The sequence below is a fragment of the Mycteria americana genome, chromosome 15 (assembly GCF_035582795.1).
Source record: "Mycteria americana isolate JAX WOST 10 ecotype Jacksonville Zoo and Gardens chromosome 15, USCA_MyAme_1.0, whole genome shotgun sequence".
Taxonomy (NCBI): Eukaryota; Metazoa; Chordata; class Aves; order Ciconiiformes; family Ciconiidae; genus Mycteria; species Mycteria americana.
Window position 1 is genome coordinate 3238520 of NC_134379.1, and position 12267 is coordinate 3250786.

Here is a 12267-nt window from a genome sequence, read left to right on the forward strand (position 1 = left end):
AACTATTTTTTTGGTGTACAAAGCAGTTGAAGTGTGTGTCAGACGGACAAAAATATCACTGAAAAACCAAAAAAATTTTGGTTTTTTGACTGTGAATCTTGAGACCAGGGTTTTGAAAGCATAGACTGCATAGACCATCTGAAAACTTGGCCTACAGATTTCCTCTGATAGGTAATAATGTAAATGAAAAACTTAGCTATGCAGAAGTTGAATTACAATATAAATAGCGGGAAGAAGATTGCGGCCTTTTCCTATGATAATTTTGGCAATAGAATAGTTGGGGAGGAGAGAGACTGGACATAATACTTGCTCTGCTTCTTGTGAATATGTGTTTTTCTGGGTTGTTGTTGGAAACCTATGTATGAACCCTGGCTGGACTGGTGTAGAACAACTTGGTAGACAAACTTTGTTGCCTTAAGTTTTGTCATTGGCTGAAAAGGAGAAAGTTTCTTTTGCTTCCTTTACTCCCTCTTTTTTATCTTATTTCCTTAACTTGCCTCAGAGTGTCCTGGCTGCTGTGGGACTGTGGAGCTCTGCCTAACCTGTTGTTCTCCAGTGTGCTGAGTTTTGCAAAACAGGAGTCCTCACTCTGTGTTTTTAAAATTCCCCCCCTCCATTTCTGGGATATTCCTCTCTGGAGAACAACTATGGTGCTTATGTCTGCTCTTGGTCATAGTTTTCACAGGTAGCAGCAGCATGAAACTGGAATGGTCACTGCTGTATTGCTCATGGGCCTCTCAGTAGTAGAGGGAAACAAATTTTGTTTTGTTACTCTTTGGGAAAGCTGTAGTCAGTAGCAGAGAAGCATTGCAGCTAATTGTCTGTAGCCTCAGGAGACTATCTTGGTTCTTATTGGAAGGATTATCTTGGTTGGTTAGTCATGAATTTCCTCAATAATAATATAAAAAAATTCCCCTCACTAATATTAATTTCTGAAATGCATTTTGGACTCATGGGCAAAATTAAAAATAGTCAAACTTTCGTTTAAAAGATTGCTGCATTCCACATACGCCCCCATTTTTTCCCCTCTGTAGTTAAAGGATACAGTCTGTGTTTTATTTTACAAATCAGTTTGCCTTGGAAGCATGGAATGTGATTTGTTTTGAAAAGTAATACCCACACTTATTTTTTAAATTTGTATTTTTAGTTCATGTTATTGGTTTTCTGGCATGTATAAAGCGATTATACAAGCTCTTTTCATATTTAATCCAAAGTACTGCACAGTATTTTGTTATAATTCATTTGGAAGTGATGGTATTTCTACTGTAGCTCACGTTCTTACTACCGCAGTTTCTCCTGAGAACTGTAAAACTTGCAGTTTGGAAACACTGCACGTCTCCTTCACAGTTTCTTTTTGTATCTCATCTTTTTATGGGAATCTGTAGAACACAGAACTGAAACATAGATGTGTTCTACTGGAATTACAGTTTATTCTCTTTTAAATGGCTGTATTAAAGATGTCACAAATATAGCTAAAACATGTCAGTAAAATAAACTATGTAGTAAAGGTCTCTTTCTTTCCTCAGTCTTGCTTACAAAGCTTTTAGGTGAATTAAAGAGAATTTTAAAAGTAAAAATGCCTCACGTGAGAACCTGTAACACTGCTTTTAGAAGTAGTGTACAACTGCTAAAGTTAGAGATTGTAGACGCCACTATGTTTTAGCTTGACTAAATTGCTATAAGTTGTGTGGCGTTTCTAACCTGCTCCAGAAGACTTCTTGTTATATTTGTCTTGTCATTTCTACCTTACTAAGTGGTGTTATGCTTGTTGAGCTATATTTAGTATGGTGTATGTTGATCATGGAACCATTCATTTTTGAAACAAAACCTCACAGGAGTACTGGTGACAGTAAGTTACATGTATCTCTGGTTTTCTTTTTTAACTTACATTCCCTCCTATGGTCTGTAGAGGGTGGAAGGTTTAACACCTTTTTAGGTGTTAAACTTTCTTGTTTCAACTCTTTTGCTTTTTATCCAGGCCTACAGTGGTACCCCACCAGCAGAAGAAAAGGAGAAGATCATTTGGGTCAGATTTGAAAATGCAGATTTAAATGGTATGGCTTCATTTTCTCTCACTTTTTTTTGTGGTTTTTGGGTCCACGTACAATAATTCAGTTGGCTTTATCAGTAAGCATTGTTGACTCAAAAAAAGGTATTTAATTTCCCTGTTCTAGAGAGACTAAATTCTCAGTGAATAACTAATTTTGTTCAATACCTACTAAATAGAACAAATAGGCCTTGCAGCTTCAGCTAAAGGCAAACTAATGCTTGCTGAGGAAGCATTAGAGAGGCAAACTAACGCTTGCAAATCCCCCCGCCCCCTGCAATCCATTTCCTTTCCTTAAGGTAGTTGAAGACAAAGCATAGAACTGAATTTATTTCGTCTACTGTTTGATTTCAAAGCCAGATTATGTAACTGTGAATCTAGTCCAGGTCCCAGATATATTTTCAGTGGTGTGATAGAATTCATAGTAACCTAGAAAGGAAGCGCTGTTGGGGAAAATGAGCAGAAGATTTCACGATGTCTTTCAGGGAAATAAGAGAGCAAAGCCACAAAATATTCTTAAAATTTTACTTGTTTATCACTTCCAGTATATCTTAATAAATCATCGGCAAAGACTACTGACTTAGTGCAGGCAATGGATCTCCAACCTTTTTAAGAAAAAATGGGGGTTTTTACAAGCTTTTTATAAGAGTATCAAGTAGATCCCCACTTAAGATCCGAGCTGTTTTACCTGTCTTTTTTTAACCCAGTTACCTTTTTTTTTTTTTTTTAATAAGGAAGGTTAGGGACTGAATGAGAGATGGTTGAATGCTGCTGTTGGGTAGTTACTTCTTGAATTAATTGAACATCTTGGAGTTGCTTGTGGTGTGTGGTACGTGTGCTTGTCATAGCTGGGGAACTGAGGGACCTGCCTTCTGGAGAACACTGGATTTAAGTCTTTCGGCAAATTGGTGTTTCTTGTCTGCTGTCTTATTTTTCTGTCTAGAGCTCTGTGGTAAAGGCTCATTCTGGTCTCAGATGAAATAATAGCAACCATAGCCAGAGCTGTGATGGGGAATTTTCAGCCTTTCCAAGAGGTTAATAGGGAAGATTATATGTTTTCCAGCTGTTGAAATGGCACAGAGACTGGCAGTTCATAAATTCATGGTTATTAGAACTAGAAAAGACTTATCAACCTGTACATGGCATTATGTCCAGCTTTAGGCTAGTTAAGGTTTGTTTGCTTGTGGGTTTGTTTCCCTCGTCTGTTTATTTTTAAAAAACCTCACGCATTCCCTCTTTAGGCTCTTTTCTACAGTATAACAAAGACTCTTTAGAATATTCTTCAGAATCCTTCATATTCTGTTTAAATTTACTTTTATGCAGCCTAATCTGATTGGGCCTGAATACATCCTCTTTCACCATCCTAAATATTTCCTCTCTTTTTTTGATGCTTACATGCTTGCAGTGAGCTTTTGTTCATTCTGTCATGGTTGAAAATGTAGTTTTAGAGAGCTTTACTCAAGGAAAGCTTAATATTTTGATTATTATGTCCTGTAGCACTTTTCTTCCTGGGGATTTTCTTATTTTGGTAAGGTTGATGTAAAGATTAATGATGTAGTATCTAGAAATAGTTTTGATCAGTCTGTGCGTTTGTAATTTCTGTATTTGTTAATGTTTATTTTGTTGGTCCTTTGCAAATTTTTCTCTGTTTGAAAAGTTTGCCATGTTTTATTAATCATTGGAGAAAGAATTACAGAAGTTTTTGGGGTATTTAGTGACAATCCACATTGTAATCCAGAAATTTTAAATTTTAATGCTTTCTAACCTCTCTGTGAAACTTTAACAAATCTCTTCTGTTTGCCTAAAAGAATATATTTCAGTATTGCTCCAGCGTAAAAATTTAAACCGCTTTGCTTGCTTTTACTTCTGACAACTGAAACATGCATTGAGAAAACACCTTCTAGTATAACTGACACCAGCCATAGTTGATCCTAACCTGTTAATAATGGCTTTGATATTTAAACCCAATTTAGATACATCAAGGAATATGGAGTTTCATGAAATACATAGCACTGGGAATGAACCACCGTTACTACTAATGATCGGATACAGTGATGGAATGCAAGTCTGGAGCATACCTGTAAGTACAGAGTTCACTTCTGTGCCAGAGGCTTTTTTGTTTGTAATGTTGTGTTATTACTTTAATATTTTACTTTTAATTTTTCCTATAGAAGTGGAAAGAAGCAACATTTACCATCAATGTCATATGGTTTGTATGTAATATGCTTATCTTAAGATTAATACTGAGCATAGATCATGTACTTGAATCCATGTACCTTCATATTTGAGGGCTTTTTACAAATTATTTCTGTTCAGTAAATTTTCAGAGTTGAGTTGGGAGTAGCGTTTGACATTATGGAATAGTTTGTATCCCAGAAAGGACAGAAGTCTCTGTAACCTACAGAAAGGAATAAGAGTGGAAAAATATGAAAATAATTTGTTTGTCCCAGGAATGCAAGTATGACAGTATTAATAGTATTTTACAATCGCATGTTTGTCATGTACATGATTTGCAATTTTAATTTTATTAAAGTCTATGTGTGCATATGGGTTTGATTTCATGCTGTCATACACACGCCCTGCAGTTTGTGTTTGAGTGGTTTATGAGCACATGGTCTTAATTTGGGGAATTTCCCCCAAATTTCTTGAAACTATAGAATAAAGTTTAATACAGTAGGTCATAAAATTCTTAAATGAAAAAAAAATTGCTCTTAACACCTTGTCCTTCAAAATAGGGTAGAGAGGATGGAGTTCTTTCCCTTTGTGAAATACATTGGTTTTTTTTAGAAATGTGTATATTTTTTATTGCTGTATGGTCAGCTATGTAGGACATGTTTATACACTAGTAGCTTAGACAGTATAATAGAAAATAATGTTAATTTGTACACTAAAAGTTGAGTTAAATTGAGTTTCACTGGAGTGTGGGAGAGCTGGCTTTTCCCCTCGATTGCATATTGTTAGCTGGACATGAAGAAGGAAGAAACTGCTAAGCTTTTGCATTTGAAGGGGAGTTTAATAGAAATGAAGTATGACCTAGTATACTTTATTAAATTTCAATATTTAGTAACTTTTTACTAAAATTTTGGAACTTTAACAAAAATTTAGGAACATTTTAACCAAAATTTAGGAAATTTCACCTGCTCGTATGTAGTGAGAAACTACGTCTAATTCTGACTTTCATGGCTTTATTTTTAATGGAGCAAAACATCTATTTGGATTGTTTTTGTATTTTATGGTTTTGCAGCAGAAATGTGTACAATGTAGCAAAGCTAGCTTGTTCACTTTTTTTTTAAAATCTGTCTTCCCTGGCATGACCTTGAATGCTAAAAAATGGGTTTACGGTATATAATTAGTTTTGTACACTATTTTGAAGACTGATCAGTTTTGTATTAGTGAACAAATCAGATTAGTAAATTGGTTCAGAAAGGCTTTGTTCTTCGAAGTGTATTACAGAAAACAAACATTAGGTGTCACTAAGATACTGAGCTAAGAGAGGAAATGCAACTGCAGCAGTACCAGGAGTTATAGCACAAGTTGATCAATTAGTTAAGATACTGTGAGTAGTCACACAGATTTAAGCTAAAGAATTTTTATAAAACAGCTTACTTTATCCTGCTGAAATGTTCTTATCCAAATGAACACGTGTTTTCTGCAAAATGTGTGGAAGTATGTTGTGTTGACATGGGGCTTGTCCTGGCCACTCTATGATAAGAAGAGCTTTGTGTCTCGCAGAGATTGTGGGCCCCCCCCCCCCGTGTGTGTGTATGTAACATGCCCTTGCTTTGTGGTTAGGGGAGAGTTCTGTGCATCCCTCTTAAGTGACTTTCTATGTCCGAATGAAAGAGTGTCTCTGTCAGAGCTATCTCTGTCAATGCCCTTGAGAAATTTGTTGTGAAATGGGATCTTACATGTATAAGGAAAGCAAGAATGAAAGAAGAGAGTCTCAGTTCTTTGGTACGTGAACAGATTAGCTTGGTGTAACCTGTTCTGCATTAACTGTCTGAGTTTAAACTCTTACCCCATGGTACACTGCAGTAAGCATGAAATAATTTGATGGAGATCACTAACAAATGATGAGTTAAACTACTTTGTTTATCTGGGCTTATGCGGAGTAAGTGTGCTTACTGGTACTGTCAGGCAGGTAGTCCAAGGTAGCTTATCTGTGTTTCCTAGTGGAAAAGAAGGGTTTTCTTTGGGTTTGTGGGTGGGTTTTTTCTTTTTTTCTTTTTTCTTTTTTTTTTCTTTTTCTTTCCCTTCTTGTGTCTGAATTAACCGCAAGTTAGGCCATGGAATACCTGATGTTACCTTCTTTTTTCAGTAGGACAATACAGCCAGGTTGTCTTTTTCCCCGGTGTATTTCACTTCTTCATAATTCCTAGATTGTGACAGTATTTAATTTTTCTTATTTTTCCTAAAATACTAAATTGCAGGACAGTTTCTCTTAGTGTCATTCACTTTTTGCAGAGGTATTTTTAATGGGGGAGAGGGGGGAAGTCCAGTGAAATGGAAAAAATGCCAAATGTGGAAATATGTTACCATCCATCTTAAGAATGTCAGCTGTAGGGATATTGCATCACTTTGTCAGCCCTTCGTTTGTATATTCTGTGAAATTCTGAGATCGCATCCAGAGAGGTAAAGCTTTGACCTGTGCAATTTGTACGTGTTAGTATAATTTCAATGTTGGAAGGTTCCTTTGTTAGTAAGATGGTCTTGGAGAGTTTCTCAGATTGATAGTCTTTAACATCAATTTTAAATATCTTTTCAGAGCAGGGTTTGTATAGCCAACAAATTTGGAGGTAACATAACTTGTTTTTTTTCCACGTTGTTGTTTTCCATCTCATTTTTTTGCTTACGTAGTCTGAGTAAAATAAAATCTGGCAGTTTTGTGACTGACTTAATATTTAGAGTTTATTTGGCACCGCTTTTTTGTGTCCTTTTGGTATTATACAAACCTTTCTTCTTGATCTTGCTGAGTATTTAGCTTGTAATTAAGGAAGAATTTTCCAGTTAAGAAAAACCCGGATCTCTCTAGTTTAAAAACCTTTCAATCTGAAAAAGCAACAATTTGACATTTATGTGAAAATCTACTCGGTAAGGCTATTATCTGTAGCATTGTGCTTTTTATTCATACAATTGAACCTCTATTCAGCACTTAATAAAGTAATGTGTTGCAGGCAGTCCAGTTTGTGTCTGAGTGATTATGAAGTGTTTATGACAGCTTCTAAGCTGACACTCTCCGTAATGGTGTTACATTGACTTCTAAACACCTTCGCAGTCTGCCTCCAGGAGTGTGTGTCTCTTTGCAGTCTGAGTGGTTTCACATTAACATCTCCTTGGAGTAAGATCTTTGACTACAGAAGTGTTACTTGCAAATGGAAGATACCATTAGGACTGCTTCAAAGGACTGAAATAATGTTTGGACTGCTGGGTGCTGAAGTAACGGCTGGGGTTTTGAAGTGCAGTGTCTAAATCTGTATTGCATAAGAAGCGGAAGGTGTCCATCCAAACGACTTTCCTTTGATCTTTGTTTTGAAATGGGGGTGGGAAGGTTAAAAGTGTTCTTAAAATATGCCTTGCTAAGTGGGGAGAAATCTGGGAATATACAAAAGTATGACTTGAAGTTCCTATTTGATAATTGTGCAGTGTAGTTTTGTGTTTTATTTGGAATTTGTTTTTCCCTTGCTCCCGGTTTCATGTTTCAAATACAATTGGAACTGGTTTCTGCCTAGTGTGGTTTCCAAGTATCTGTTCTAGATGTTCCTGTGCAGGGAAATGCATGTTGGCTGGTTTTGTGGCAGATAATTTTCTTTTCATTTTATGCTGGAAGCTTCAGAAGTAGAAAAATCATCTTAATTTAATGGTTCATATTACAATTAAAAAAGAACGATCAAGCTTGACTGGAATAAAGTAGGAGCTACCAAAGGGACCTTTTAATAACAAGAGCAGCTGTATATTTAGTGAAAAATACTTAAAGGCTGTGGTATAATGATGCTGCCACAGACTGAAGGGATGCATTAGCCCATATGGTAGGTGACTTCCGTGTGGAGACCTCTGGAATGCAGAGGACTCATTGGGCAAGGATGGCATCATGCACTGCCATTTTTCTGTTGCCAGGCCTTAAATTTCTTTAAACGCTGCTGTCAATAATACTATGATTTTTAAGTTATTAAAACTGCAGTTGTACAGCAGATGGTGTGTGTATGTGGATGTATAGATGGATGTATATGGTAAGTCAGACGTGCCAGTTCCATTTTGTTTTCTCAGCTGTTCATCAAAAGCCCTGTCTGCTGGGGTTTCGATATGGTCGTCTTAGTCCCTTTGTAATTCTTCCCCTTTTAGAACCTGGAAAAGGACTAGTCACTTATCACATAGTAAGCTGCGATCCTTCCTCTGTCCAGACCTCCTCCTGACAGAGGGTACTGCTGTTAAGGCTTGTATTAGCCACTTGGAAAAATGTAGTGATGACCTGACCTAGTAACCCTGAAAAATGTCTAAGGACTTTAGAAAACATCTATGCAAATCATTTTCTGAGGCTTTGGTTTTTTAGGCTGTAGATGCTAGCAGTACGCAAGAAGCTTTCTGGTTTTACGCTCATTGAGTGACTGCAGAACTGTTGGAAGTTTTTTTTTAAACTCGTATTGTACCCTATATCAATAGGAAAAAAAAGCATGTGCCACAACCTTTGAAAAGGATGTGGTGAGAGGTACTGGAAAAGTCCAAACAGCATTCCATGTGGCTCTCCTTGGATGGGGTCAAAGCGAAAATGAAGACTTACGAAGGGTGTTTTTACTCATATTCTGCTTCCTTCCAATATTGTCTGCGGCGTTCTTGTCTTTTTGTAGGAACGAAGTGATTGAAAACAATGCAGAACTGTCCTCCAAACTAGAATTTTATAGGGAGCCTGCAGCCTGATCATGCTAAAACTCCTCAAAATGTATGATGAATAAAGTGAGAACGTTGAGGAAACTGTAACCGAAACCATTTCTAAGCTTTCCTTGTTTTTTAAATTCCATTAGCGTTGTCTATTTTAAATGCTATGTGCAATTTCATACTTAATTCAGTCACTAGGGTAGACATCTGTAACTTTCTTTGAGCATCTAAATTCTTATAATCTCTAGATAATTACAGAGATTTGTTTTGAATGAAAAAGTGGACTGTTGGAATGTCTAAACTAAAATTATAAAAATTGTCCTTTTACTTACAGTCCTTCCATACTCTCTCAGTAGCAAGATGACTGGTAGTAGTCTTTAACCCAACATGATCGTGTCAAGGGGTATTTTGTGGTGGTATCTGTCAGTTGCTTATTGTCATATTATAACATCATATGATGGTAATCTAGATCATATTTAAAACATCTATCAGAATATTAAAAAAACCCCAAACCCTGATATCTTCCCTGCGCTCTGTGACTGTTTTTTAATATACAAGCAGTTTGCTTTTATATGGTTGCACAGTAGTTTAAACATTGAGTTTTGAACTTTGTTTCAATTTGGTGTACGTTTGACCTTTTTTTTACCATGTGAAAACCATTTTCTATGGTTGGAAACTATTAGTTATCCTGAGTGTGAACAAAACTTCCTTTGTTCTGTTTTTTATGGGTGCAAACTGGTATGCTCCAAACAATAAAGCTCTGTCATCAAAAATTAACCAGTGCTCCAGATTTCTGGTCTGTCGTATTTTAACCAGTAGCTCAAGACGCCTACGTGGAGGAGAGGAGGAGTTCTTCCTCTTTCAATCTGTCATTATTGGAAGAGAGCGATGAAGATTTCATTGGGGGCCGGGTTTTGAATTGGCATGTTCTTTGCTTGCAGCCTTCCATGTAGGTCTGGGGCTTGTGGTTTGATACCAGGCGCTGGGAAAGCTGAGATGTTCTATCAGACCAGCTTGGAGCCGTCATTTTGGATCCCCTCTTTCATAGAACGAGTACCTGAAGCTGCTTTTATAGCTTAATATTCAATTCTTGAAACCTGTTTGGAAATATTCTTGGCTTTTGGAATGGGAAAGAAAAACTTTTAAGAGCTTTGAAAGCTGCCACAGGGACTCGCTACTTAGCTGGATCAAATCCAAAATGGCAGCCACAGCCTAGTTTCTTCACAGGTGCTTTTTGAAGAATTTAAAGCTCTGTTTTCAGTTCATGAAATCTATTTATATTTTGTCTATGCTTATGAGACTGTGTAGCTCAAGGGACTGGTAATGGGATGTGGAGCCTTTTACTTACACTTGCCAGTCCACATCTCACCCAAACTGGCAGTGACAAAGTCGTTAGCCATTTACCGATGGGGCTGGGCTTGTGTTAAATGTAGTTCCTTGTCCCACTTCAGTTCCCAGAGGAGTAAGCGTCCCATTCACAGCCAAGATTGGCTGTCTATATGGGCTGTCTCAGGAGCGAGACAAGGCCTGAACTGGCAGGAAGATCAGACTATATAATCTCTCCAGTCTGAAGATGGTGGTTTCAGTTAAAATTGATACATGTGGCCTCAGCAATGGTAGTAAAGTGTTATGTTTTATGTAGATAAATGAAGGGCATTAGCATCAACCACAGTTCATGCAGAATTTTATAAGACTGCAAACAGCAGAAGCTTCTGCTGGTGGTAGTGTTAATTATAAGTCAAAGAAAATCTTGAACTCTGAAGCCCTAACGCATTTTTCAATGCCAAGCAAACCAGAGGAACAACCAAGCTCTTACTAATTCAGGGCACACAACAAAGTCCAATGCCTTCTATTATTTCCTGTGTCTATAGGACAGTTATGGGCATATAATGTAAAAAAAAAAAAAAAATATCCCTTAAGAAAACTTATTTTGTGGAGCTATGATCAATTAAGTATTGGTGTGTTAATCTGATCCATGTTGTAGTGTCACATCCAGATTTCTTGTAAACTTTTTGGTGCTTTTTACTGAATTTGACTTTTTCTTTAAAAAAGAGATGTGAGTGGTTGGGTGGGATCTTGTATTTTCATTACAAAATCTGCAGTGGAGGTATGTCTTAGAATTTGCTCCTTTTTGGCTCCCAGGAGTCAGCAACATATAACCTGCGAAGTACATGAGCTGTACAGATGGCTGAAGTTACCTGAACATTCACTTGCTTTTTTTCTTAGTTCTACACAGTTTCCCCTTTCCTGGGAAAAAAAATCCTACACAAACTGAGAGGAAAGGACATGTTACACTGCAGTATTACACATTACAGTCGTCTCCAAGCCGTTAGGAGCTAACTACCTACAATCTTGTCTTTGTCGCTCTCTGATCCTATGGCTTTGGTTAGTCCATTTAACCTTTGTTTCTGTGTTTTCCCCCCAGTATAGAATGATAAAATAGTTATCTTTCAAATAATGAATATTAATTATTAAGAAGTAAAAGCATTATATGCACGAAAAGAGCTGGGCTGGGATTTTTCATGTTAGGTGCTGAAGTACAAATGAACTTCATTTGTATTTGTACATTTTAAGCTTTTCTTTGAAAATCTCAACTTTAAGCTCTACCAGGTCTTGGCATCACAGGCTAAACAAACATGCTCTCTGGAGTTCAGTATATTTAAGAGCAGAAACTGAGTTAAGAAGGTTTGTCCTTCTTAGTGTATCTTACTTTTGGGACTATAACTTTATTTGAAGTAGGTTGGAGTTAGAGCTAATGTGCTGGCATAGTTAAAAAGTAGAAGGTGGTGACTGAATTGGGTTGGATTATTTTATGTGAATCACTTCTTCCATACTTTTGTTATGCTAGTTCTTTTCCCTCTTGTTTTCATTCATAGCCATTGATGTGCATACACATGTGAAACAGCATTTTCATGATTTGGGGGGAAAAAATCTTTAATTGCCAATAATAATAGTTCCAAAGCCTTATATTTTTCTTCTTCTCCATTTCCTCCTTTCCCTTTTCATAGGGCTGGTGTGTTCCGATGGATAGAAAACATGCTGCTGTCTTAATCTCTTTTCATCTCTTTATTACTCTCTCTCATTCTTTAATTTTTCTCATTTTCTGTTTAGCTGCGCTCTACTTTTTTCCAAGCTGTCTCTTCTGGATGCAGATATTATCTATGTGCTCCCCCTGTCCCCCTCCAAACTCATGATCTGTTAAAAACAGCAAACCTTTACCGAGTTGATTTCTGATCATCATTCTGTTGTCTTGTATAGAATCTGGTCAGCAAGCTCTTCAGAGCAGAGGCCTTTAGCTGTCCCAGAGGGAGAATTAAACTTGTTTTGCAAAAGCCAGAGTACTACAACGT

At 36.9% G+C, this 12267-nt stretch overlaps 1 protein-coding gene across 9 annotated transcripts in view; it reads left to right on the plus strand.

The window, feature by feature from the left end:
- The window catches only part of BCAS3 (BCAS3 microtubule associated cell migration factor), a 378393-nt gene that overhangs the window by 4664 nt on the left and 361462 nt on the right, over positions 1–12267 (plus strand). For all 9 annotated transcript variants that reach the window (XM_075517892.1, XM_075517894.1, XM_075517888.1 and 6 more), the window contains exons 4-5: positions 1979–2054; positions 4021–4127. In XM_075517892.1, coding sequence (XP_075374007.1) covers positions 1979–2054; positions 4021–4127 — 183 coding nt within the window. The remainder of the gene's footprint in view (positions 1–1978; positions 2055–4020; positions 4128–12267) is intronic.